This window comes from Dermacentor variabilis, chromosome 9, assembly GCF_050947875.1.
Source record: "Dermacentor variabilis isolate Ectoservices chromosome 9, ASM5094787v1, whole genome shotgun sequence".
In the NCBI taxonomy this organism is placed as follows: Eukaryota; Metazoa; Arthropoda; class Arachnida; order Ixodida; family Ixodidae; genus Dermacentor; species Dermacentor variabilis.
Window position 1 is genome coordinate 845,245 of NC_134576.1, and position 27,514 is coordinate 872,758.

At 49.1% G+C, this 27,514-nt stretch overlaps 1 protein-coding gene across 4 annotated transcripts in view; it reads left to right on the top strand.

The window, feature by feature from the left end:
* The window catches only part of LOC142558242 (ATP-binding cassette sub-family C member 2-like), a 393,191-nt gene that overhangs the window by 220,099 nt on the left and 145,578 nt on the right, over positions 1 to 27,514 (top strand). For all 4 annotated transcript variants that reach the window (XM_075670389.1, XM_075670392.1, XM_075670391.1 and 1 more), the window contains 2 exons: positions 4,766 to 4,841; positions 5,589 to 5,796. In XM_075670389.1, the coding sequence (XP_075526504.1) occupies positions 4,766 to 4,841; positions 5,589 to 5,796 (284 nt within the window). The remainder of the gene's footprint in view (positions 1 to 4,765; positions 4,842 to 5,588; positions 5,797 to 27,514) is intronic.

Below are 27,514 nucleotides of genomic sequence, written 5' to 3' on the forward strand. Positions count from 1 at the left end.
AGGGTTTGCCGAAAAGTTACGCCGAAATGAAAACTCCGAGTTAGGCGGATGCACAATGAGACGTTTGCAGTGACGTCAAGAGGAAGGGACAATGTATTGTGCTTATCGAGTGAAGAACGGAGATTTCAGGTGTATGCACATAGAAGCACTAGATATCTCAAACGCATTTAAGGATGTAACACCTCGTGCATTACATTGGCACATGCCCATTCTGGAGTACTGGTGAAGAATAGGCACACAGCCAGTGGCACATACGCAGTTTTCGATGATTGAGGAAGGCCAGGTGTAACAAAAATTAAAGTCCAAGTATTGAGGCACATGCTGTATTCCGCGAACAGATATGTGTGTTTTCAATATAGCTGCATATATTCTGTGTTGGTATTTGCAAGAGTAAATCAAAATTTGTCTGCAATTAGTAGCTAGCAAATTGCATAAACTCTGCTGACGAGTTACAGTATATGATTGAGGACCTTAACATAGTAAGTTTAAAAGTAGGGTTGAAGATTATTATGCGGAAGACAAAAATAATGATCAATAGCCGGGCTAGGGAACAAATATTCAGGAACGCCAGTCAGCCTCTGGAGTCTGTGAAGGAGCACGTTTACTTAGGTCAATTACTCACAAGGGACCCTGATCATGAGAAGCAAATTTACAGAAGGATAAAAATGGGTTGGAGCGCATTCGGCAGACATAGCCAGATCCTGACTGGAAGCTTACCATTAGCATTAACATTAGGATGGATAGTTGGGCGTGTTGGTTAGGCATGATCTGAAGTGAAGGCGCTAAAATGACGGAGGACAAAGAAGAAACACACACACGTACAGGGCGCCACTTCCAACAATATTTAATCAGAACAAAACGCCACTGATTTATACTAGGATCGCAATCCCAGTTTTTCAGGGCGCATTCGCGTTCAGGAAAAGCAGTTCTTTGCGTGACAATGGTATGGATGCAACACTTACGCAGTTATCAGCTGCTTCAATGATTCTTTTGGCCGCAATTATTAATCTAACCCATTTGTCACGGCTTCTGGCAACCACAGCGCAGGCGTGGAAGTCTGGCTTACATTTGCAATTTCTACAATGAATTGCCAGGTGGCCCTCCCTCCCATTGTTCACTTTCTTATTGTGTTGTCTCAGCCTGTCATTCAGGCACTGCTCTGTTTGTCCCACGTACTTTTTGCCACAATCTAAAGGAATCTCGTAAACAACTCCTGTCTGACAATCTACGTATTTGTTAGCGTGTTTAGTAGCACAGGCCGGTGCCTTGCGGGAATAAGGGTTAGTCATTCTACAGAGCTTAGAGAGCTTGCACGGGGCAGAAAACACGACAATTACGTTAGCTCGCTTTGCAATCTTTTTTTCAAATAATGCGAAATGCGGTGTATGTAGGGTATTACAGCAACTTTTTCTTTTTCGCGGGGTGACTCCTGGTCTGGTTGGCGGATTCGCGACTTCTTCAGGATTGTTTCCGCTACGGACACTAAAACAGGTTGCGGGTAGCCTGCCTCTTCCAGGCGATCAATCTGCTTAAGAAAACTCGCCGCAGCTTGATGTGGACAGGACTTCTTCAAAACATTCAGCAGGCACATGTTAGAAATGCTGCGTTTAACTAGCTTAGAGTGAGAGGAACTAAAAGGCAGCAGAGGTTTAGTAGCCCGAGGTTCATACTGCCAACAGACGTGGTTACTTGCTAAAAACAATCTAAGATCTAAAAACCTGATGGAGCAATCTACCGAAAGTTCGTGGGTCACTTCAATGGGGGATAAAGTCTGCCTGAAGGTTGTCAATGTTTGACTAACGACCAAGTCGGCGTCACTGCAATTTTTATCTACCAAAATTAGGAAGTCGTCAACAAATCTAAAAACTTTGACTACGCTACTACCCTCGAGACTGCTAGAAATGGTTCTGCCAGCACGAGCTAAAAATAAGTCACTCAGGATCGGAGCTAAACACGACCCTATGCAGACGCAGCTCTTTTGCTGGTACAGACGACTGTCCCATTCAATATAGGTGGAAGCCAGGTAAAGTTCTAGCATAGCCAAGAATTTGTCTTCCGGAATACCAGCTTCGTTCTGACAAGCCAGGGAGCCAAAATTATCAATGCCTTCCTGGACGCACTGAAGCAATTCTGCTTTTGGCATGCTATAATATAGATCTTTCAGATCTACAGAGAAGGCCTCTAATTCTGCTTTGTCTTTCTTTACAAGTACTCGACTACTTGTGCAGAGTCCTTTACCATGTAAGGGTCGTCTACTGTTAGAAGCTTCAGCCTTTCTAACAGTAACGCAGCTAAACATTTCTGCCACGTATTGCGCTCCGACACAATTACCCTTAGAGGGCAGCTGTCTTTATGGGTCTTGGTGATGAAGAAGACCTCAAGCGTGCCCACATTGCTATTCCTAATGTCCCTAGATAATTTTGACAGGTTCATTTCTTCGCACAGCTTCTTCGCTTCACATTACAACTTATTGAGCGATACGTTGTGGTGACAATGACAAAAGACAACTGCCCTCTAAGGGTAATTGTGTCGGAGCGCAATACGTGGCAGAAATGTTTAGCTGCGTTACTGTTAGAAAGGCTGTAGCTTCTAACAGTAGACGACCCATACCGGGTAAAGGACTCTGCACAAGTAGTCGAGTACTTGTCAAGACCGACAAAAGCAGAATTAGAGGCCTTTTCTGTAAATCTGAAAGATCTATATTATAGCATGCCAAAAGTAGAATTGCTTCAGTGCGTCCAGGAAGGCATTGATAGTTTTGGCTCCCTGGCTTTTCAGAACGAAGCTGGTATTCCGGAAGACAAATTCTTGGCTATGCTAGAACTTTACCTGGCTTCCACCTATATTGAATGGGACAGTCGTCTGTACCTGCAAAAGAGCGGCGTCTGCAGAGGGTCGTGTTTAGCTCCGATCCTGAGTGACTTATTTTTAGCTCGTGCTGGCAGAACCATTTCTAGCAGTCTCGAGGGTAGTAGCGTAGTCAAAGTTTTTAGATTTGTTGACGACTTCCTAATTTTGGTAGATAAAAATTGCAGTGACGCCGACTTGGTCGTTAGTCAAACATTGACAACCTTCAGGCAGACTTTATCCCCCATTGAAGTGACCCACGAACTTTCGGTAGATTGCTCTATCAGGTTTTTAGATCTTAGATTGTTTTTAGCAAGTAACCACGTCTGTTGGCAGTATGAACCTCGGGCTACTAAACCTCTGCTGCCTTTTAGTTCCTCTCACTCTAAGCTAGTTAAACGCAGCATTTCTAACATGTGCCTGCTGAATGTTTTGAAGAAGTCCTGTCCACATCAAGCTGCGGCGAGTTTTCTTAAGCAGATTGATCGCCTGGAAGAGGCAGGCTACCCGCAACCTGTTTTAGTGTCCGTAGCGGAAACAATCCTGAAGAAGTCGCGAATCCGCCAACCAGACCAGGAGTCACCCCGCGAAAAAGAAAAAGTTGCTGTAATACCCTACATACACCGCATTTCGCATAATTTGAAAAAAAGATTGCAAAGCGAGCTAACGTAATTGTCGTGTTTTCTGCCCCGTGCAAGCTCTCTAAGCTCTGTAGAATGACTAACCCTTATTCCCGCAAGGCACCGGCCTGTGCTACTAAACACGCTAACAAATACGTAGATTGTCAGACAGGAGTTGTTTACGAGATTCCTTTAGGTTGTGGCAAAAAGTACGTGGGACAAACAGAGCAGTGCCTGAATGACAGGCTGAGACAACACAATAACAAAGTGAACAATGGGAGGGAGGGCCACCTGGCAATTCATTGTAGAAATTGCAAATGTAAGCCAGACTTCCACGCCTGCGCTGTGGTTGCCAGAAGCGGTGACAAATGGGTTAGATTAATAATTGACGCCAAAAGAATCATTGAAGCAGCTGATAACTGCGTAAGTGTTGCATCTATATCATTGTCACGCAAAGAACTACTTTTCCTGAACGCGAATGCGCCCTGAGAAACTGTGATTGCGCTCCTAGTATAAATCAGTGGCTTTTTGTTCTGATTAAACATTGTTGGAAGTTGCGCCCTGTGCGTGTCTGTGTTTCTTCTTTGTCCTCCGTCATTTTAGCGCCTTAACTTCAGATTAGCATTAACAAGAAAGCTGTGCAATCAAGACATTCTACCGGTGCTGAAATATGGGGCAGAAACTTGGAGAGTGACAAAGAAGCACCAAAAAAAGTTAAGGACAGCGCTAAGAGCGATGGAAAGAAGAATCTTAAGCATAAATTTTTTAGACAGGAAGAGAGCGGTGTGAATCAGAGGGCAAACAGGGATAGCCGATATTCTAATTGACATTAAGTGAAAGAAATGGAGCTAGGCAGGTCATGTAATGCGTAGGTTATATAACCAGTGGACGATTAGGGTTACAGAAAGGGTGCCAAGGGAAGGCAAGTGCAGCAGAGGGCGGTAGAAGTCCAGGGGGGATGATGAAGTTAAGAAATTCGCATGCGCTAGCTGGAATAGGTTGGCACAGGACAGGGATAATTGGCGATCGCAGCGAGAGGTCTTTGTTCTCCAGTGCACATAAAACAGACTCATGGTGATGATGATGATGATGATGGTGATGATTATGAGGTTAATGCACAGTTTTCTGCCACATAAAAGTTGTTTAAAGCTATATATGATACTGATTAAACTGGAATTCGTACACAGAAATGATCGTGAACTCGTGTGACCGGTCCATCCAACCAGACATGACAAGAATCGTCTGCCTTCGACGCATTCGTTCAGCGAGAGAATGCAACTGTCGTCGTTTATTTGCAGTACAGAAGCCTACGACGCCAAGGAAGACCAATCTCAGGGAAAAATTATCAAGGACGAGAAGAACGTTTCGACAAAGGTGAGAACCTTCAAATAATAATCCCAGAAATCCGAATCTTTGTCTCATAGCGGCTATTTTCTAGTTAACACAAATGAATTTTTGCCTTCATGTTATAGGCAGGCGTCACTATGGTGGCTAAAGATGTGACTTGATCAGGTATTTTGACTCACACAATAATCATCGCTTTTGAAATTTCACCTGTGAATCGTACAGGATGTTCTCCGATCGCTTCAACGGTTTTTCGCAATCTGTCCATTCGTTGGTCCGTACGGAACAGAGACCGCGTATTCACACACAAAAGAAACACTTGCTCTAGAATATCGCTGTAAGAGGAACTTGTAGCCAATCCTAATTCTGGACATAGATATAGCGAAAGCAGCCGGTACAATTGCGCTTACGAACAAAGAGCTTTACAAATACGTACGTTTCTTCGCTGGAGCCAGTCTCATACCAGCGTCGCCACCGTCGTCTTCAAACAATCGTTGTTGCCGCCAAGTCCTTATCGTCGGGCCATAGTTGTCGTCACACACAAAACTGCTCCGCTTACAGGGACAGCATTGTTCTTTTTGTAACACATTGCAGAAACCCAAACTAACGTAATAGCCAGCTAAGTGCAAAAGGCGTCTCATAATGTTGGTTCCTGGAGCGCGTAAAATGTGCATGGTTCCTGTTGCAGCCAATCCATGCTTCTTCTCTACTATTAATGTATTGTATTCGAGCGGTTCCCAAAATAGCCAAGAAAGAACGAACTACTCCGTTTCGCAGAGCGCGTCTGAAGTTATGTGGGCCACACTCAGGATGTGTGGTTGGTGGCTGTGGCCGGGTGTCCTGTGCCTGGCGGCAAGTGCAGCGACTGCGTCGTGGCAGTTGGTGTGGATAAAAAACTGGACGGATGCCAGTGGGCCAGAAAGCACCATGAACCCATATGACTCCTACTGGATGCAGGGACTGGCCGCTTTATCCGTGGGCGCTGGTAAGGTGCACCTCTTTCTCGCATTTATTCAGTGAAGGCTGTGTAAGTGTCCCTTGGGTATATTTCCTGTTATCCTGTTAGAAAATTGCAGTGCCATTGCTTTCTCGCGGTCGTGCGGAATTTTACGTGCGCACCCTTATCATTTATCTCCAATCGGCTAAATTCGTAATCAAAAGCAGCTTGACTGAACATGCGAAAATACTTATCAGCCGAGTCTTTAAATTGTCTTCCTCGTAATACGGTGTCAATGCCTTAGATTTCAGGGAAGTTTACGCGCTTTGCTTAGCAGTTATAGCCAATGTGTTTTGCGCAGCCGATTACGCAAATACGTGACCAAAGGTCTGGTAGAAAACTGTTCCTTATATAGTTCTTTTTTAAAATTCCGAATATTCTTCGCTCACGATGAGGACTCGTGTAAAATTGGGATAATGCCAGGGACGACACCAGCCGCTCAGAATGGGCGCAGGACCTGTCCTGGGCAGACGATGTTCATGTGTTCATTCCTAGAATTGTGAGCATGGTTCATGGTACCAGCAACCAACTCGCTCAGCTTTCCACACAGTGTTTGGGCGACATCCAGGCCTCTCGTCTTCAATATGCATCATCTTGACGCTTACGACGACTGGCGAGAGCGTCTGGTGTTAGAATTGTTGCCCATTCCCGTTTCACCAAGCCGGCTATGCTGCTCGGCTGCTGTGGATTCATGCTCAGTCTGTCACGTGTCAAAACGCGTCCTACGCACCGGACAGACTTCTGTAGAAAACGCAATGCCTGTCATTCAGTTTCAGGCTGTGCTTTACAAATATTCGCAGAACCTTTACGAGGTTGACATCATGCTCGCTTTTTGGTCGGCCCCACACCCATTTATGACAACCGCTATTCCTTTGAGGCCTTCTAGTACTCGTTGCATGGTACGTTTGTATACTTACGGCGCGGATGTGGTACCAAACGGCATGCGTAAAAATATGTAACGGTCATACGGCGTGCCCATTGTGCATATTTTGGTGCTTTCTTCATCTAGCTTTATTTGTCGGAAACCCGAGGCTGCATCTAAAGTAGTAAATTACTATGCACCACCAACAGAAGGTGCTATGTCTTCCAATCTTCATTCTGTATAGTGCTCACGAAACAGTGCATGGTCTGAGAAATTTAGACAAATTCGTGCCTTCTCTCCATTAATCACGACAGCCATGTTGCTTGCTCACCCACTTGGCTCCGTCACTTGCACGATCTCGCCTTCTCTCTCTACGCAATCCAGTTCTGCTTTCACCTTACTTTCCACTGCGAATGGAACCAGCCGTACTGGCTTGATTGGTCCCTGGGAAGTAGACTTGAGTTTAAGGCCGTGGGCAATACTATTCAATTGGCCTAGGTCTCTGAGCGCGTCTTTCTATGGTTTGCCAGCCTCATAAAGTTATATTTGCAATACAGAAGCGATTCTTTGGAGTAAGCTTAGGTCTTTCTCTGAGCGTCACGGGAACTTCATCGTATGAAAAGGTGGCAGCGCGAAAAGACATGAACGTAGACCACTGCTCCTTGACGTTTCGTCTCCATCCATGTCGTTTTGCGCTGCTGCCTTTTCAAATATGTCCCCCCCCCTACACGCCCAATTCGCCACATTATTAAGCTTCGTCGTCCACAACAAAAAGATACGCATGAATCTCGCCCTCTGTAGTTGCAACTTTGAGTCGAGCTCGTTTCGCTACTTTTTTGTTTTTCTGGAATCCAAAGTACATGTTTGAAGCTATAGATTGATGTCGTACAGCTGCTCGTTTGTAGTGTTTAATCGGGTTTCCTACAGAGATACAGGCTGACCAGAGGACAGTATTTAAAAGTGTTTTAATCACGACGTTCCTAGAAAGGTGTGACGTGCGGCTGATACACAGCTCCGTGTACCATCAACAATCAAACAGCGTTGAGAAGATGCACTCGGTGCTTAAGAGAGTGTTACGTGCATTGTGCCATGAAGACAAATCAGACTTGAAGGACTGCTTACCTGCAACCCTGTTCGCGTTCAGAATGGTCCCACATAAGGCAACGGGGTTCACTCCTAACGAGCTGGTGCACGGTAGGACGATCCGTTCCCCCCTCGGAATGTTAAAAGAAATGTGGTAAGGAACAGGAGAAAGCCAGACGGTGGTGAGTTACATTTTATAATTGCTGGATCGCTTAATTGTCTCGAGAGAACTGGTTGAAAAAAAAAACCAAAAGAGGCCCAGGAAACCACGACGGCCTAATATGCCAGAAGTGTGCTTAGGCGAACATTTAGGGTAGGCGACAGGGTCATGATCCTAAGGCCTTCACGAAAAAATTAACTTGATGAACTAGTAGAAGCGCACCTTATATCTCAATACGAAAGGATAGCTCAGAGTGCCGCCGGGCGAAACATCCTCCAGAATCTCGGCATCAACTACGATTCGATGCAAAGCATTAAAGTAGACATTTCTCAGGACCAGAGGCGCCATCTCAAAATTAATCCACTCCCTAAAAACATGCACCCCGAATTCCACAAGGAAAGGAGGGCCGAGCGGTCCAAAGCCCTACATCAGAAATTCCACTCCTTCAAAGACGTAGTCTATGTCGACGCAGCAGAATACATAGAACGCAACTGTATGTCCCTTGCAGTGGTGGACTCCTCAGGTCAAATACGCGCTGGTGGTTCAATTCGCACCAGAATCTCCGAAACAGCGGAAGAGGCGGCTATCGCTCTGGCAATAGCCTCCACACATTGTCATTACATTATTAGCGATTCCAGAGCAGCAGTACGCAATTTTGCGAAAGGTCGGGTCTCGGCTCCCGTACAACACATAATAGACACAAACCAACACCCACGACCAATCCAGATCATTTGGGCACCAGCACACCCTCCCTACCCGGCAACGATGCCGCCCACACCACCGCTCGAGGACTCGCCAACCGAGCACCTGGACGGCTCACGCTAGGGTCAGGGAGGGATCGCATGGTCAGTTACCAGGAAATAACTCAGCACTACAGGTTAGCCAGGGCAGTGTACCCGCCAGCACACAAATCGCTTAACAAGCGACAAGAAGTAGCTTGGAGACGACTTCAGACGAACACCTACCCCAACCCCGTAGCCTATCACTACTACTACCCGGACCAATACCCTAATACATGTAAGCATTGTAAGCAAAAAGCAGATCTATTCCATATAATGTGGTCGTGCCCAGCCGAAAATCACACAAATCACGAAATAAGTAGTGCTGAGCAGTGGGAGGCCGTGTTGCTCAGCTCCGACCCTGACCTGCAGGCCAAGGTCATCGAGAGAGCTGAAGAAGCCGCCCGGGCCCAGGGGCTCGTGGCTGCCTAACAACAAGGTCATCCGTCAATACCTTGTTTTCAAATAAAGTCTTTACTCACTCACTTGAGGTACAATGGGACGGACCCGCAAAGTAGAAGCCGAACTTCCAGTTTTAGCGACAGTGACAGATGCGGAACGCTCCGTAGAGGACAACCTGAATCTGTCTGTAAACTGAATGGCTCTCGACGCCGATCAAGTAAGTGACCTCCGGAAACTCTTTGAGGAATTTCGCCAATGCTTCAGTAGCCGGCCGGGATGAACGACGTTCAGTACTCAGGAGATTGAGTTGACATCAGACGAGCCCGTTCAATCCAAACCGTAGCGGGTCTCAACTCGTCAGCGAGAAATAATGAAAGTAGAGATCGAACGAACGCTTGAGTTGGGAATCATTGAGCCAGCAGACAGTGATTACATTTCCCGTGTGATTCTCGTAGAGTAGAGCGGGAAGGAGCCGCGTCCATGTGTGGAATATAGAAAATTGTATGCGATTACGAAGGACCAACTTTACCCTATACCTAACATGGAAGAACGAGTTGAACGGGTGGACGGAGCCCAGTACGTTTCAACAATCGACTTAGTTAGGGGGTACTGGCAGGTGCCCATGTCCGAAAGCTCACGATACGCAGCATTCACTTCACCGCTTGACACATTCCGACCACTAATGTTACCGTTTAGCTTTTCCAAGCGGATGGATATTGTTTTGAAAGACCTCCAAGATTACGCGATCCCCTACTTAGCATGCGGACAGGCCGCCATAGCAATATGAACCTGGCAACGTTTACTGCTAGAACGTTATCTAGCGAGGCGTGTCTAGCGGTGCTATTGTAGGAATTAGAGGGCAGTAAATGGGATATAATAGGGCTCAGTGAAGTTAGGAGGCCAAAAGAAGCATATAGAGTGCTAAATAGCCGGCACGTCCTGTGCTACTGGGGTTAAGCGGAGAGACGAGAACTAGGAATCGGATTCCTGTTTAATAAGGATATAGCTGGTAACACACAGGAATTCTATAGCATTAACGAGAGGGTGGCAAGTCTTGTTGTGAAACTTATTAAGAGGTACAAAATACAGGTTGTACAGGTCTACGCCCCTACATCCAGTCATGATGACCAGGAAGTCGAAAGCTTATACGAAGCAGTGGAATCGGCGATGGATAGAATGAAAACAAAAATACTATACTTATGGGCGACTTCAATGCCAAGGTAGGCAAGAAGCTGGCTGGAGATAAGGCAGTGGGGGAATATGGCATCAACACTAGGAATAGCAGGAGAGAGGTATTAGTAGAGTTTTCGGAACAGAATAATATGCGGATAAAGAATGCCTTCTTCCGCAAGCGGGATAGCCGAAAGTAGACGTGGACGAGCCCGAACGGTGAGACTAGAAATTAAATAGACCTCATACTCTGCGCTAAGCCTGGCATCATACAAGATGTGGACGGGCTCAGCAAGGTGCGCTGCAGTGACCATAGGATGGTAAGAACTGGAATTAACCTAGACCGGAGGAGAGAACGGAAGAAACTGGTACATAAGAAGCTGATCAATGAGATAGCGGCAAGAGGCAAAATAGAGGAATTCCAGATCAAGCTACAGAACAGGTATTCGGCTTTAACTCAGGAAGAGGACCGTAGTGTAGAAGCAATGAACGACAATCTTGTGGGCATCATTAAGGAGTTGCAATAGAAGTCGGTGGTAACTCCGTTAGACAGGATACCAGTAAGCTATCGCAGGAGACGAACGACCTGATCAAGAAACGCCAATGTATGAAAGCTCCTAACCCTACAGCTAGAATAGAACTGGCAGAACTTTCGAAGGTAATGAACAAGCGTAACAAAGCTGACATAAGGAAGTATAAGATGGATATAAATGAACATGCTCTCACGAACGGAGGAAGCCTAAAAGCAGTGAAGAAGAAACTAGGAATAGGCAAGAATCAGATGTATGCTTTAAGAGACAATAGTCTGGAGGATTTTGAAATACCACAAGTGAAGTCGGTAGAAGCAAAGAAAGCCTTCGGAGTTATGCAAAGAAGGAAGGCTGCTGGGGAGGATCCGATAACAGCATATTTGGTGAAAGATGGTGGGCAGATTGTTCTAGAGAGACTGGCCACCCTGTATACGCAGTGCCTCATGACCTCGAGTGTACCGAAATTTAGGAAGAACGCTAATATATTCCTCATTCATAAGAAAGGGGACGCCAAAGACTTGAAAGATTATAGACAGATCAGCTTACAGTCTGTTGCCTACAAACTATTTACTAAGGTAATAGCAGATAGAATCTGGAACACCTTAGACTTCTCTCAAGCAAAGGACTAGGCAGGATTCCGTAAAGGCTACTCAACTATAAACAGTATTAAAAAAATTAAATTATGGGGTTTTGCGTGCCAAAACCAGTTTCTGATTATGAGGCACGCCGTAGTGGAGGACTCCTGAAATTTCGACCACCTGGGGCTCTTTAACGCGCACCTAAATCTAAGTACACTGGTGTTTTCGCATTTCGCCCCCATCGAAATGCGGCCGCCGTGGCCGGGATTCGATTTCGCGACCTCGTGCTCAGCAGCCCAACACCATAGCCACTGTGCAACCACGGCGGGTCAATAGACCGTATTCACACTATCAGTGAGGTGATAGAGAAATGTGCGGAATATAACCAACCCATATATATAGCTTTCATTGATTACGAGAAAGCGTTTGATTCAGTCGAAACCTCAGCAGTCATCGAGGCATTACGGAATCAGGGTGTAGACGAGCCGTATGTAAAAATACTGAAAGATAGCTATAGCGGCTCCACAGCCACCGTAGTACTCCATAAAGAAAGCAACAAAATGCCAATAAAGAAAGTCATCAGGCAGGCAGATACAATCTCTGCAATGCTGTTCACAGCATGTTTACATGAGGTATTAACAGACCTGGATTGGGATGAATTGGGGATAAAAGGTAATGCAGAGTACCTTAGTAACTCGCGATTCGCTGATGATATCGCCTTGCTTAGTAACTCAGGGGACCGATCACAATGCATGCTCACTGACCTGGAGAGGCAAAGCAGAAGAGTGGGTCTAAAAATTAATCTGCAGAAAACTAAAGTAATGTTTAACAGTCTCGGAAGAGAACAGCAATTTACAATAGGCAACGAGGCACTGGAAGTGGTAAGGGAATACATTTACTTAGGGCAGGTAATGACGGCGGATCCGGATCATGAGTCGGAAATAATCAGAAGAATAAGAATGGGTTTGGGTGCGTTTCGCCGGCATTCTCAGATCATGAACAGCAGGTTGCCATTATCCCTCAAGAGAAAAGTTTATAATAGCTATAGAAGGATCGACATTTGGGCGAGTTGGTACTGGTTGAACATCTTGAAGGGGCAGCGCAAAAAGACGATGACAGAAGGCAGGAACACACAGGACAGCGCTGAACTCACAACTAACTTCATTCGAAGGCATACATACACTTATATACACAACCAATAGCTACGTGCTCTCCCATCCATGGCGTCATTATCGGTGCGCAGGCAAAAAACACGCTAAACCATTTAATCTAATGCTACGTTATGAAGCGGCTTAAAAATTCAAATTCATTATCATGCAAATTTTTCGATGGCATGCTTACACAACGCGACCCTTTTTTTCTTATATAGAAGGCCTCAATTATCTCCCTCGTAGCCTGATTTTTGTGCGTGGAAAGTATCGTGGTGTCGTTATATATTGGAGTGCACCCATGCTCAGAGCAATGCCGCGCGATATGCGAGTAGGCATTACCCGTTAGTGAGCGCCTATGTTCAGACAATCTAATATTGAGGCAACGACCTGTTTGACCGATGTATATGTGACCGCAGGAAAATGTAAGTTCATAAACCACTCCCATTCTACAGTGCACAAACGGGGAAGTATCCTTAATAGTGCAGCCTTTCCCAGCATGAGTGGAGGAAGCCTGGGCCAATTTCCTATCGATCTTACCACAAATTTTCATCAACTTGTTAGGGGCAGAAAAAACAACCTTTATATGAAATCTGCCTGCTACATTCCTGAGATTATGCAATAGTTTATGCACATATGGAATTATAACCTGTTTTTTCTTCTGGAGGCTTACGTTACGGAGGCTTACCTGGAGGCTTACGAAAAGTGTTCTACTTAAATTGAGGATGACGCAACGAGCTATGGAAAGAAGAATGATGGGTGTAACGTTAAGGGATAAGAAAAGAGCAGATTGGGTGAGGGAACAAACGCGAGTTAATTACATCTTAGTTTTAATCAAGAAAAAGAAATGAGCATGGGCAGGACATGTAATGAGGAGGGAAGATAACCGATGGTCATGAAGGGTTATGGACTGGATTCCAAGGGAAGGGAAGCGTAGCAGGGGGCGGCAGAACGTTAGGTGGGTGGATGAGATTAAGAAGTTTGCAGGGACGACATGGCCACAATTAGTGCATAACCGGGGTTGTTGGAGAAGTATGGGAGAGGCCTTTGCCCTGCAGTGGGCGTAACCAGGCTGCTGATGATGATGATGATGATGACTTATGTGATGTGGGGATCTTTTCGAACTGCCGTGACGATCACATAGAACACTTAAGGAACGTGCTGGCACGTCTACGAGACGCGGGTCTCGCGGTAAAGGCTGAAAAGTTTAACTTCGGGTGTTGGCAAGTTACCTACCTAGGGCATGTCGTAGGACAAGGTACGCGGCGGCCTTTCGAACTAAAGATAGGGCCGATCAATAACTTTCCTTAATCGCGAACTAACACGGAGTTCATTGCCTTTCTGGGGCTCGTCGGATATTACGAGCGGTACATTCCAAATTTCTCAAATGCAGCAGGCCCCCTGACCTCCTCCTTCCGAAAGGCAGAGCCCGAACAAGTTCGATGGAATGAGGCCAAAGAAACCGCATTTCAACATCTGAAAATGTTCTGAGCTCAGGACCAGTGCTTCGGACCCCCGATTATACTCAGGAATTTATCTTGCAGTGCGACTCCAGTGACAGAGGTTTGGGAGTCGTCCTCAGCCAGGTGAGCGAAGACGCGGAGGAGCATCCGGTGCTGTATGCTAGCCGAAAATTAGTGCGCAGGGAGGAGGCGTACAGCGCTTCTGAAAAAGAATGCGCCTGCTTAGTTTGGGCAATCCATAAATTGTCTTCGTATGCGTACGAAGCTAAATTCACTTTCGAGACCGACCACTGTCCTATAACCTGGCTCAGGCACGTCCCCTAAGAACAGACGCTTGCTCAGATGGAGTCGACTTCTCCAAGAATACAACTTCACCGTCCATTACAAAAAGGGCAAGTGAAATGGGAACGTGGATGGTTTGAGGCGGTCATTATACACTTCGCTTGTGTATAGTGATACAAGCTCTTTTCATTAATTGTTTGTCCTCTTTGTTTTGCAACGACAATATCACTCTGGCCTTGTCGGCATTCGGGGAGATTTGGAATGCAGTTTAGAAAGGTGGTTGGAACTGCTTTATCAAAATTGGGGAAAAAATGTCAGAGTTCCTTTTGACCTAGTAATAGCCTGGCGAGCCAGGGGTGAAAAGCCTGCGCTTGCACGTGGTGCAGCGTTATGTTGCTTCGTTTATTGTTTTACGTAAATTCTCCAGGGCGCGGGAAACCGAAGTTCATCACACGAGGCTAGTCACCAGTACCCTACATGGTCTTTCAGTGCTCCTCATGGGCAGCGAATTGATTTCACCGGCCATTCCGAACTTCCGAGGCGAGGAGGAGCTGTTAGATATGGGACCTTTTTTTGAGCCTCCTTCGAAATTAGCAGACCACATCGAATCGCCGACACACCTAATTGAGGAGCGCAGAAACACATCTACTACGTTCCTGAGGCGCAGCACGACCAGGCAAGTTGGCGACCCTCACCCACCTCGCGCGCCGCACGTGGAGTTATTGTCCCACTGTTTGACTCTTTCTAAAAGTTAAATGGGAGCCTCGCATGGTTCCAGGTAATCTAATCCCGAGCGAAGCTGCTTTGCCGCTCTGAAAAGTCGCTCGAAAATAACCGTCTCCCCCCGCTGAGCGCTTGGAAACACGGAGGCAACGACGGCTGTAATTTACCGTGAAGCCTGGGAGCAACCCCCCCATCCGCCTATTGTGACGGCAGTTGCAGACCAGAAGGGCATTACCGGAGGTAAGTGATCCCTCGGACCATGGAGCCCATGGAGCGACCCCCTGAGCCGAATCTGACTATACTTGCACGGTCGCCTACCATTGGCCGAAAATGTCGACTCCTGAGCCGGTTCGACGATTAGCCGAACAAGACGTTACCTCGAGACACTGAAGGGGTTAAAAGCCAGAGACCGGGAGCAGCAACCAAGCATTCCTTCATTCTTCTCTTTCGGGCTTCTTTGCACGGGCCGCAGAGTCTGATTTGCTGCCGGCCATCAATGATTGACTATTAATGACTTGATTTTTTTCATGTAAATTATTTAGATAAACCTCCAGTTTCCATCTCAAAGTCCTCCTCAACGTCGGCAAGCCCCTGCACTCAACGGCAAGGTCCAATATCTGGGAGATAGCGATGGCGTTTGTCCTCTAGACCCAACAGTGTGATGCTGACTTTCAAAGATGGCCAGTTGTGCTGGAAATATGTCCTGAGGACTGAGAAACTCCTGTTACAATACACTTGCGCCAATTCAAGGATAGTACGAAACGGAATCGCCAAGGGTTACTTTCATTCGGCTTTAATAAAGCTTTCAAGCACAATTTCATTGAAGCGTTTCTTGAGTAGCAACGTAATCTCTAAAAGACTGGTCGCCGTACTTTCATGCTCCGATTTTCCAGCGAAAGGCTAGTGAGGAGGATAAAATCGGAGGACAAGGGTAAGGAAAGAAGCCAAGATAAAAGAAAAATTTCGGTAATCCCTTATGTGCATGGCTTATCGCATAAGCACAATATGGCTACCACCAAATTATGACGTGAATGTACTTTTCCCGGCAAGAGACAAAAGGGGGGGGGGGTGTTTGCCCTGCGGCAAAGAGTAGTATGATTACAAGGTTAACAGTCTTACTAATGTGTGCCCGGTGCTTCATGTGCACCAGTTTTTACATTGTAAAAGAAACGTAGTGCACAAAATTCCTTTCAAGTGCGGGTAGTACGATGCCCGTCAGACTGGCCAATGCATAAATGTACGGTTAAGAGAGCACCTGGCCTGCCTGAGGGGAAGGCCCTTCACGCATGTGACGATGCACTGTGCGCAAGGTTCAATGAGCCTGTGTAAACCACTGAGACCAAACTGCTATTATGTGTGTTAGTCCTAACCAGAGAACGAGAGAAAGGAATAAAGGGAAAATCAGACATCCACCCGTTCGTAGCAATTGCTACAAAGGAAACCTACCTGGCCTCAGATCCCCGTAGAGCCTGCTGAGGTTCCGTAGACAGCCACCGTCAAGCAGTTTGGCCTCTTTGAGTATGTACACATGCCGTTCGGGCTCTGAAACGCCGCACAAACGTTTCAGGAATTTATCAATGAAGATTAGATTTGCCCTAGGCCTATATCGAGGACCAAGTGGTTGCAAGTTCCGCTTCTGAACAGCAAGCTTCACATCTGTGCACGACGTTTGCACGGCTTCAGAAACACGTTTTCTTCATTAATACAGACAAATGCGTCTTCGATGTTCATGATGTCGAACGGCTTAGACACTGTTTAAAACCTGAGGGCACTGGATCGCTGGAAAGAAAAGCACAGGCTCTACGAGCGTTCCCACACCCGACGTCTATACGAAAGCTACCAGAGTTTCTTGGTCTCTCGAACTTCCACCATCGTTCCCTGCCCAAGTTAGTGCAGATCATTCTTCCCCTTGCAGACCTTAATTCTCAAGTGTGCACCACCTCCGTCTACTTCACCGGAGTGGACGCCTGCCGCCGACGATGTATTCAGAGCTGCTAAGAACGCTTTGGCTGACGCAGTTATCCTCCAGCATCCTATACCTCAAGCACCGACCCGTCCTGTCACGGACGCTTCCTCCACTGCAGCGGGCGCTATTTTTTGAAAGGCGCTATTCTCCAGCAGTACCAATGCGGCTTTTGGTGTCTACTCAGATTTTCTAAAAAAAACCTGAAACCCCCGGAGAAGCGGTACAGCACATTCAGCCATGAGCTTCTTGCTGTTTATCTGGCTGTGCGGCACTTCAGACACAACCTAGGGGGCACGATTTTTCTCTTCTTAACAGATCATAACCCGTCACATATAATTTTCACGGGAATCATACGATCGGCACTTCGAGAGGGATTCACCACCTGAATATTACCTAGGTGTGCATGGTTGACTTACGCTACATTGAAGGGCCCGTCAAGACTACTACAGAGCCTTTTCACGTATCGACACCATTTCGACAAGTATGTTAGAGTTCGAGGTGATCGCAGCAGCGCAACAGTATCACAGTGAGCTGGCTGAGCTACGCCCTATGTCTACATCGCTCGCCCTCTTGGGCACCACCGTATGCGATGGGTCGACTGACCGATCTCATGTTCGTCGAAGAATCTTCAAGATGTTGCACAGCGCCAGCCATCCCGGAGTTTTTGCTACACAGCACCTCGTAGCCTTGCACTTCTTGTGGCCAAGCATGAACTCTGACGTCTGCCAGAGCCCACGTGAATGCGTCCAGTGACAGCCCGGCGAAGATTACCCGACACACAAAGCCACCGATAAAGCATTTTCTCTCTCCCTTACACGCGTTTCGGCCACGTGCACATCGACATCATTGGTCCTCTTCCTCCGTGCCGTAGCGCCCGATATATCCTCATTTTTGTGGACTGGTACATCCACTAGCCAGAAGTGTTCCCGCTAGAAGACATCACCTCAATTACCGTGGGGTCAACATTTGTCAAAGAGCGAGAGAGAGACAATAAACATTTATTTCGCAAAGCAAGTAGAAAATTTCCTCGATGAGTGGGGCCCTCAGTCCAGGGCTCCATTGCCATGCGTGACTTCGCGAGCCCGCTGGATCAGCCGTTGCTGTTCCTGCTGGCTTGTGCTGAGCAGCGCAGACTCCCAAGAGGAAAGGGTAGGGTTGGGTATAGGAGGAACACCTGAAGGGTTAGGGCATTCCCATATGGAGTGATACACCGTGGGTTTGGCCCCACAGTGGGGACAATAGGAAGGGTACGGAGTGGGATGAAAGATATGCAGCGTGTGAAGACACGGAAAGGAATTGGTCTGCTGTTGCCGCCAGACAGCGGCATCTGCCCTATTAAGCGAAGGTTGAGGAGGAGGATAGTTATGGCGACTTTGTCGGTAGTACTCGAGCGTCTCATTGTACTGTAGGGGCTCTGGCGGTGCGTCGTCTGGGTTGGACAGTCAGACCTCGGGCTACCGCATTAACGCGTTCATTACCATGGAGAGAAGCGTGTCCAGGAGTCCAGATGATACGCACCCTGTGTAACGTGGGAGGGGGGACAGAGGAGAGAATTCGATGTGTGTGTGCAGTCACGAGTCCTTGCGCGAAGGCCCGGCAGGCAGCCTGCCAGTCTGTCCCTACGGTGATGGGGACGTCTTGTGCGGAAAGGGTCGAGGTGTGGGCAATCGCCAGGGCTATTGCCACTTCCTCTGCTGAGCGGCCGTGCGTTGTTGGAACTGTGGCACACACCCTAAGCGCGTCTGTATTGTCAGTTACAGCTAAACACATGGCCCGCCTCTCTGGGTAGCGGGCAGCGTCAGTGTACAAAACCGGTGTAATTGTGGTGCGGTCTTCAAGAATGCGTGCCAGGGCCTGAGTTCGGGCGCGTCTACGGCCGGCGTGTCGCTCGGAATGCATATTGCTGGGAATCAGAGCTACTTGTATGCTGGCGCGAAGAGAAGGAGCGCGGCGATATTGTGGGACGTGTGTGGGTGTCTCAGGGACAGGGTAGCCAAGGCTAGAGAGTATAGCGCAGCCCTGACGGCTGCGTCTGAGACGTTGGAGCTCACCATTGCGATGAGCCTCCAAAAGCTCGCCTACGGTGTTGTGGATACCAAGCTGAAGAAGCCGTTTTGTGGAAGCATGTGGAGGCAGCCGAAGAGCCGCTTTCACTGCCTTCCGCAGAAGGGCGTCCATCTTCCGAGTTTGAGTGAGGGTCAGATTTTGATAGGGGAGGTGATATGTGAGCCGGCTGATTATAAGAGCCTGTACTATGTGGAGGACGTCTTTCTCGCGAAGGCCTCTTCTACGATTAGTAATGCGGTTTGTCATATGTGTGACTTGTGTTATCTGCTGACACAAAAGGTGCGTAGTGTGCGAGGCTTTGCTATCAGAATGAATGTGGAGGCCCAAGATACGGAGTCCAGCTACCTGAGGGATAGGGCTGCCGTGTAAAAACAGGGAGATATTAGGGGATTCATCGGTTCTGCGGTGCCGCCTGTGCACGAGGAGCAATTCGGACTTTTTGGCTGCACAGGAAAGGCCTCCCGTGGCTGCATAGTTTTGTACGACACGTACAGCTACCTGGAGAGCATCCTGGATGGCCCCGTCGGATCCCTGGGTTGCCCAGATCGTAACCTCGTCAGCATAGAGAGCGTGCCGGATGGTGGGTATCTGGTCTAGTAAGAGGGGCAGCTCTTAGCCATAGCCACGTTGAAGAGGGTGGGCGATAGGATCGAGCCCTGTGGTGCTCCTCTACCTGTGAGTGGGATGACGTCCGACCGGAGCTCTCCTATGTCAATAGTGGCTGTGCGGTCCGACAGGAAAGCCTGACGTAGTTATAGGTCCGTGTGCCGCATTGGGACGAAGCCAGATTGCCGAGAATTAGGTCGTGGGAGACGTTGTCGAAAGCCCCCTTGAGGTCCGGGGCCAGAATAGCTCTGGCTTGTGCCGCAGTGGGGCCATCCACAGCGTCCTCCTTAAGCTGCAGCAAAATGTCCTGCGTACAGAGGTTAGGGCGGTAGCCGAAGAGTGTATCCGGAAGGAATTGGCTGTCTACGAGAAAGGGTTGTAGCCGCGAAAGTACAACGCACTCGAAGAGTTTACCTACAGACGAAGTTAAAGATATAGGTCGGAGGTTCTGGAGGGACAGTGGCTTGCCTTGCTTAGGAATTAGTATGATGTCCGCATGGCGCCATTCTTTTGGAAGCGTCCCATTCCTCCAGTGGTGATTGTAGAATGCAATTAAGTCTTTAATGGCCCCATCATCTAGGTTACGTAGGACTGTGTATTGAATTCCATCAGCCCCGGGTGCAGTGTTGTGCCTAATGCCCTGCAAGGCCGCCCTAACCTCGGCTTCTGTAATATCGGCTTAATGAAAAAAGAGAGCGCTACGAAGACAAGGACGAAAGAACAACATGTACGACAGAGAAGGCGCTACTTCCAACTAAATGTTTTTGAAGAAACAGAACTTTAAATAGATGCAACCAAGGACGGCGCATCGTGACATCACGACCTCCCTATCTCTTCCGAAAAGCTATCTCCTTTTCGCGTCAAGGTAGGCGGCGTCTCTGTGTGGGCAGTCTCTGTAGGTGGGGCGGGTGCCTTTAGCAATGTAGCGTTGCTGTAGAGTGTGAAGTAGAGAAGCGTCATCGAGGCCTGATTTGTGGAGGATGGTGCGGACTCTGTTGCTAGTGTGTATTTTGGTTTGCCTAGGGTTTAATGATGCGCGAAGTAGCGACCAGGACCGAGGTGTGCTTAGCGTGCCGCTGAGGCGATCGCAAAGGCTATGCCAATTGTTATTAGTGAGGGTGCTCGCGTAGTCATCTGCTTCCGTGGTTAGGCGGGCGATACGCAGACGAAGAGGTGGAGCAAATAGACATCCACATCGGGTGTCTCTGTTGTTGCAGTGATGCGTTGAGTTGCACTTTTTAGATCAGTTTGAAGTTGTTTGATCCACTCCTGAAGGGAGAGGGTGTCCTGAGGAGCTAGGGATGACCAATTACGCATAAATTTATCCCAATTTATTAGATTAATAGTACGTTCAGGAGTGCGTGTTGGGTGTACCTGCAGTTCAGTAGCTAGAATTTAATTGTCGCTGCCCAAGTTCTCCACGAGATTGCTCCAAGAGTGTTGACCTACACCTCTGACCATCGTGAGGTCAGGGCACGTGTCTCTGCTTACGCTGCTGCCTAATCGTGTTGGCTGATCTGGTTCTGTCAAGAGAGTCATGCGATGGAACGCAAGAACTTGACCAAGCCTGCGTCATTTCGGTGTTTCTGTTTGGTAACCCCAGGCCGGGTGCGGGGCATTGAAGTCGCCTACAATGACCATCTGTTTAGCCACCTTGCATAGATGTGCAAAAAGATGTCCGAACTCATGCTTCCTCGCATTAGGTACGCTGTAGATATTAAGCACAAACAGGCTGCTATGGGAGCGAGAGCACGGGACCAATTCGAGAAGTACGTGCGGTATGGGTGAGGTTTCGAGGGTGTGTTCAATAACGGTCAAATGTTTGGACACTAATGTGGCTGTGAGGTGTGGTGTGTTGCTATTTATTGCGTCTGTGTATGTGTTGTAGCCGGGAAATGTAAGAGTACAATGCACTTCCTGCAACGCTACTACATCGGGGGGATGCGGCTGTGTCACGATGAATTGCGTAAGGGATCCGCGTTTCCGGCGGTAGCCCCTGCAATTCCATTGTCACACGCTTAGGAGTTGGGGGTAGCCCGTGTCCCTTTACGGTTTCTGGCCACGATCAAATATTATTTGTGTATGTTTTATACCCGGGGACTGTCCGGGTGGCGGCTTATTGGCCTGAGAGGTTCCGAGAAGTGAGTGTTCCGGCTCCAGAGAGGTGGGTTTTCGGTCCGGTGACGGCAATCGGGCAGGACGAAGGTAAGGATGTGATCTTTGTGTTTCACGCGAAGGGGACAGGGCGCGTTTGGATGAAGGCGGAGGGATCGAAAGTTGGCCAAGTGCAGCCGCTATTTGTTGTTTAATATGGGCCACTATCTGCTGGACAGCAGGTTGCAGGGCTTGTTGTATTAGCTGTTGAAGTGGCGCTGGGACTTCGGCCATAATGAGCTCCTTCATTCTTTTTTGTTTCTGCCTGCATTATGACAACCAATTCTGTCTTTAGAGAGACGGCCATTTCGTTCAGTGCTTGTTGTGTACAGTAGTCGGTGCGAGAGGTTTGTGCAGAGTCATTAAGATGCGGCACATTGTCGGTCATCATGGGTTGCGGCGTGGGTTTGGGCTTAAAGTGTTGTGGGACTGAAGGGGTGTGGAGATGTGGAGAGGGGGGTAGAGATGGGAACTGCGCTGCCCAGCTTACCGCTTGCTCCTTCTTGGCAGATCCATTTCTTTTCTGGCCACGGTCCCTCGAAAGGATGGTACTGGGAGTCCGGCCCTTGGAGTGGCCCTTGGAATGACTCCGGTCAGTTTGGCGGCGATCCACGGGTGATCCGCGACTGCGGCTGCGTCCTCTAGTCCAGGGGTTCTCCACCGATCTCCCCGGTGTCGTTGCCGCTTGGGTCATATTTTGCTGAGCGCTCTGCTGAGTCATCGTCCCAGGCTGGCTTTGCGCTGATCCGGGCGGGGGGCGCTCGTTCTTATGTTTCTTTTTCACGAAGCACGCGCGATTTGTTGTGTGGCGGCAGTTGACGCGATGGGCAGCGATCGTCAGTAGCGGGAAGAGGGCCGTTGCAATGAATACATTTAGGTGTGCACTGATGTTCCTTCGGTGGGTTTGAGATGCCACACGCCGGGCCGCGGGGTTTGTCCGGCTTGGGACAGACGTCCGCCCGATGGCCCATCGACAAGCGCAAGCTACACGCCTGTTGGCGCGGTAGGTATATGTGGCAGCGGAGTTCTACTCCGTACATACGGACGTAGCGGGGTACGTGGGTGCCGGAGAATGTGATCAGGGCCGTATGCGTAGGTCCCATCATGCAAGCGTGTAAGACAGCGGCTTCTGAGCAGCGGAGGTTTTCTAGTAACGCCGTCGTAGTGGTGTTGGGCTCAAGTCCTGAAACTACACCCTTGCAGCAGTTGTCTGGGGCGGCTACGTACGCTTGGACGGCGTGTTGAGTGAGCCCATGGAGATGAATCGAACTTTCTGCCGTGAGGTTCGCGTCCGGTGTGCTGAGCACCGCAAGATTTTGTTCAGTGCGGATGCGAGTGATGAGCTCGCTGAGCACGGCGCTATCCAGCCCCGCTGCTATGCCGATGGCTCGGGCAACACAAGTATGAGGCCACGCATCGAGGTTGAGGCCGTCTCTCGGGCGGAACACAATCTTGTAGTCGTCGACAGGCAGTGGCGGGAGTCGCGTGTTCCTCTTGCGCGGTGCTTCGGGTGTCGGAGGAGGTGGCAGGTTCGCGGTAGCTTCTGCTAAGCGTTTCTTTTTCCGAGCGACGAGAAACCAGTTGGTGTCGTCCTCGGCCTGACTGGATGAAGCGTCGGCGTCCATCGTGTCAGGAGAGTGGGTGTCGTCGGTCTCCATCTGAGCGGAGTAAATTGGCGTTAGAAAGGATGCGCGCCCGCGTCTAGGCTGGCGAGGTGAACGCAGGTAAGGCTCAGCGCGGCGGCGTCGGTGGTCCAGAACTTGCAAAGCCAATAAAATGTGAGGATCTCACCAGATCTTGGACAAAGTGGGCTCGATCGATGCCGCTCGCCGAGCTGCGTCGTTTAATAGTATTTTCAGTGGTGAGAAGGCAGGGGAACCGCTCGTTGATGGTTCGAAATGCGGAGCCCATACAGAGTGCGGCCAGTCACTACGGCAGTAGGCATTTGTCAGAGGCTGTGCTTCCCACTTTGGCGGCCCAAGCCGTCGCGACCGACCATTGGCACCAATTTAAATGCGACCAGTTCTGCGAGGTCGTAACCCTTTTTTTTGTCCGTCAGATTGCTAAGACGGCCTGTCGTCCATCCGCCAACGGTATGATTGTGCGGCTTGTCGTCAGCTCACAGCTGCACCACCCGCGATGCCAGTGCCCCCTGGGATGACGAACTTTCCCTCGTCCTTCTCGGCCTCCCCTCTGCATTTGAGGAGGAACTCGGGTGCATGGCAGCAGAGATGGTTTACGGAACGACCCTTTGACTTCCCACTGAATTTTTCGCCCCACTGTCTTCGGCCACGACTAAGCCGCAGGACTATGTGGAACAGCTGAGGATACTTATTCAGTGACTGCGACCGACGCCTACACTGAAGCCTTCCACTCAAGATGTCTTTATGAACAAGGACCTCGCCAGGACGACCCACGTTTTCGTCCGCCGGAAAGACATTTGACCGTTTCTTGCACCGCGTTATACGCCCCATTTCTTGTTCTCCGGTGAGGTAAGAAGACGCTGACCATTCGTGGTAATGGCCGTGTGAAGAAGGTTGTGACAGTCGATTGCGTCCAGTGAGCGTTTGCATCAAGCGCAGCGTTTACATCAGAGCCACATGAGGCCTCTGTCTGTCCCACCGCTATCGAATAAACGTGAGCAGCGGAGCACCTCACTGAAGGTAAAGCGCGCCGTTCATTCATCACGACTGATAGGAGCGCACATCCGGTTTTACTGCATGCACTAAGCGAGTGTGTATGCGATGTATTTGTTTGTGTCCTTGTTGTCTATTATTTGCAAGCGAGAAAAGATGACCGTTGTGTCGCTAGTTTTGGTTTCGATACCCCATCTGGAAACCGTGTGAACGAATGGCGCTGTTGGTCCCATGTATAAAGTCGGGTGTCCTAAAATAAGCCGGGATCATTCGTAGGATTATCGCTGGTTAGCTCTCTTCTTTGTCGGACGTAGGCTGCGACACCACATTTGCGACGAGTATGGGAAAGTAATGGGATGGGAGATGGGACGTAAGATTGGACGAGGATGGGTCAGCGTATTTTATTCAAACAGCGTATGTTTCGGCATGTTGGTATTCCATACTTCTTTTAGTCCGTTCCATACGACGCGGACACAGCACTGTGTCCGCGTCGTACCTCTGTCTCTACTCCCTTTTTGAGCGCTACAAACCTAAAAGTATTTTCTTCGCTCTGCTATCCTACGTCTCCGAACCCGCCCTGCTGGCTTCCACCGCGACAGCTTCTGATAAGCCCAAAAAGTCGCCCACTGCCCCTTCACCATACGACCAAGCCGTCATTGCCTTAACGCAGGATTTTTCCACGGCAAGCAATGTCGTCGTGGAACGCGATCGCTTCTGCGCCGTACCCAACAACCAGGCAAAGACATACAAGAGTAGGTCGCCGCTTTACGAGAGCTTGCTGCTTCGTTTTCTTTCGTCGCCCTTGACGACTACCTCTGCGACCAGTTCTTAGACGCCATCACGTAACAACACATGTGTTAATAGTTGTTTCTAAAAGGTTCACTGCTCTCTTTATCGCGCGCCGTGCTTCTGGCACAGCAACTGGAGCAGGCCGCTCAGCACGTTCGCGAGCTGGCACCCGGGCACGTTCAGCAGGCAACTTCACGAGGCGTTCAGCGTTCAGGGGATACAACGAGGCCGCGCTCGTCTCCCCGTCGGTTTACTTCCCCTCAGCACTCTCGCGACTACAAACAGGCGTCACCGCACTGTTTTCGTTGCGGCTCCCGCCAGCACTCCCCCTCGTCATCTTCCGGTTCAGCACAAGGTCAAAGCTGCTTAACAAGCCACAGCTTCATTCCGCCGTTGCCATCCATGAAAACGACTGGCAGGACTCGCCCGATGATGGTGAATGTTTAAGCTTTGTTAGCGTGGTAGTTCCTGCTCTAACCGGCAGCTTAGTTGACGTTTTCATTGCCGGCAAGTCCTTGAATCTCGTTGTTGACCCTGAATCATCTGTTTCCATCCTGGAAGAAAACCTTTTCCCGCAGTATTTTGTTGATGAGTCACTTCACTCCGCGAGTGAAGCTCCTCTATTACTCTAAGCACTCCATTCCCATACGTGGTTGCTTCTTAACGGAAGTCACGTTCAAGGGACGCACGGCCTACCGCCTGTTCTACGCTGTGCCGCAAGGCAGACGCATCCTTGGAATTCATAAGATTAAGGCTTTGGACCTGCATATTGAAGGGTCGTCTCTGCATCGCTTCGAGACATCGATCATACCGGCGACATTCGACGTGACCCAGCTCTCAGGCCCGCGCCAACTCTCACCACCCACCCTCTTCCGAAGACCCTGCCTAGTGAGTTCGGCTCTCTCTGCGTCTCAGGCCTTGGTCTCGCCAAGGGTTTCGTCCATCGGATCAACATCCCCCTCGCGGTGCCTCCTGTGGCATCGAAACTTTGGCGCATCCCGCTGACGCCCTGACCACAAATTTTTGAAGGGCTCCGTCGGTTGGAAGAACTGGATATCATCGAGCGCGTTGACGCCTCAGAATGTGTCTCCCATCGTCGTGGTAAGGAAGAAGGACGGCGGCATTCGACTCTGTGTTTAACTCCGGGAACCTAATAGAGCAGTCATCGTCGAAACTTCCCGCTTTCTTACACTGAAGAGCTTCTGGACAGCCTCGTTGGTGCCACTACCTTCTCCAAGTTGGATATTGCATCCGCTTACCACCAGGTTCTGTTGCATCCCGAGAGCCGAGACTGGACTGTATTCGTGACTCACGACAGACTGTTTCGTTTCAAACGGGTATGCTTTGGGCTAGCGTCCGCCCCCGCAGCCTTCTAGCTGTTGATGTCGCAAATTATCAAAGTGTGCTCCGGCGTTTTGTTCTACATTGACGATATCATTGTTTTCGGCAAGAATGAATGAAAGCACCTAACGAACTTGGCCGCTGTTCTGCGCCGTATCAGGGCAGTTGGACTGAAGCTCAATCACAAGTATACCTTTTGCGTCGAAGAATTGTCTTTCTTGGGCCACAGGCTCACTGCCCAAGGCATCTTACCGCTGCCAGAGAATGTGGGTTCTACGGTTCTACCCTGAACATTCCCAATCTTACTAACGCCACTGGTTTGCGTTCGTTTCTCGCCCTAGTCGACTACTACGCCAAGTTTGCTCCCTGTCTTGCTGGCGTAGTGTATCCGATGCGCGCTCTGCTACGCAAGAATCAGCCCCTCCTCGGGAGTGATGCCATCGACGCTACTTTTGGGAAGGTCGAATTCCTGTTGTCCACCAAAGAGCTTCACATGTTTGATCCCACTGTTCGGGTGGTTGCCTCAGAGATGCTTTTGACTGGGGCCTTTGGCGTCATTCTCCAACAAATGGATGGGCGCCAGCAGAGACGAAGTATGCAGTTTGTGAACGAGAAGCACTCGCGTAGGTCTGGACCGTAGAGCAGAGGCACACATACCTCTGGGGACGGCGCTTTACACTTCGTACGGACCACCAAGCCTTGGTCACCCTTTTGTTGTCTCAAGGATGAGCCTGGCAAACACGCAGTACTGCCACCTTAGCAGCTTTGGCTTGCCTACAAATACCACTTCCGTTCTGGGGTCATTCGGGGCACGCCGCTGCGACGAACGCGGTCATGCAACCACTCCTTTTCGCGCAGATTAATTACCTCCCTCTCGCTAGTTGCCTCCGAAGCAGTAGTCCTTTTTGGTCGCAGTGTCGTGCCCCTCTGACCTACTTGATTGTTACCGTAGATTGTTCTGTTTTTC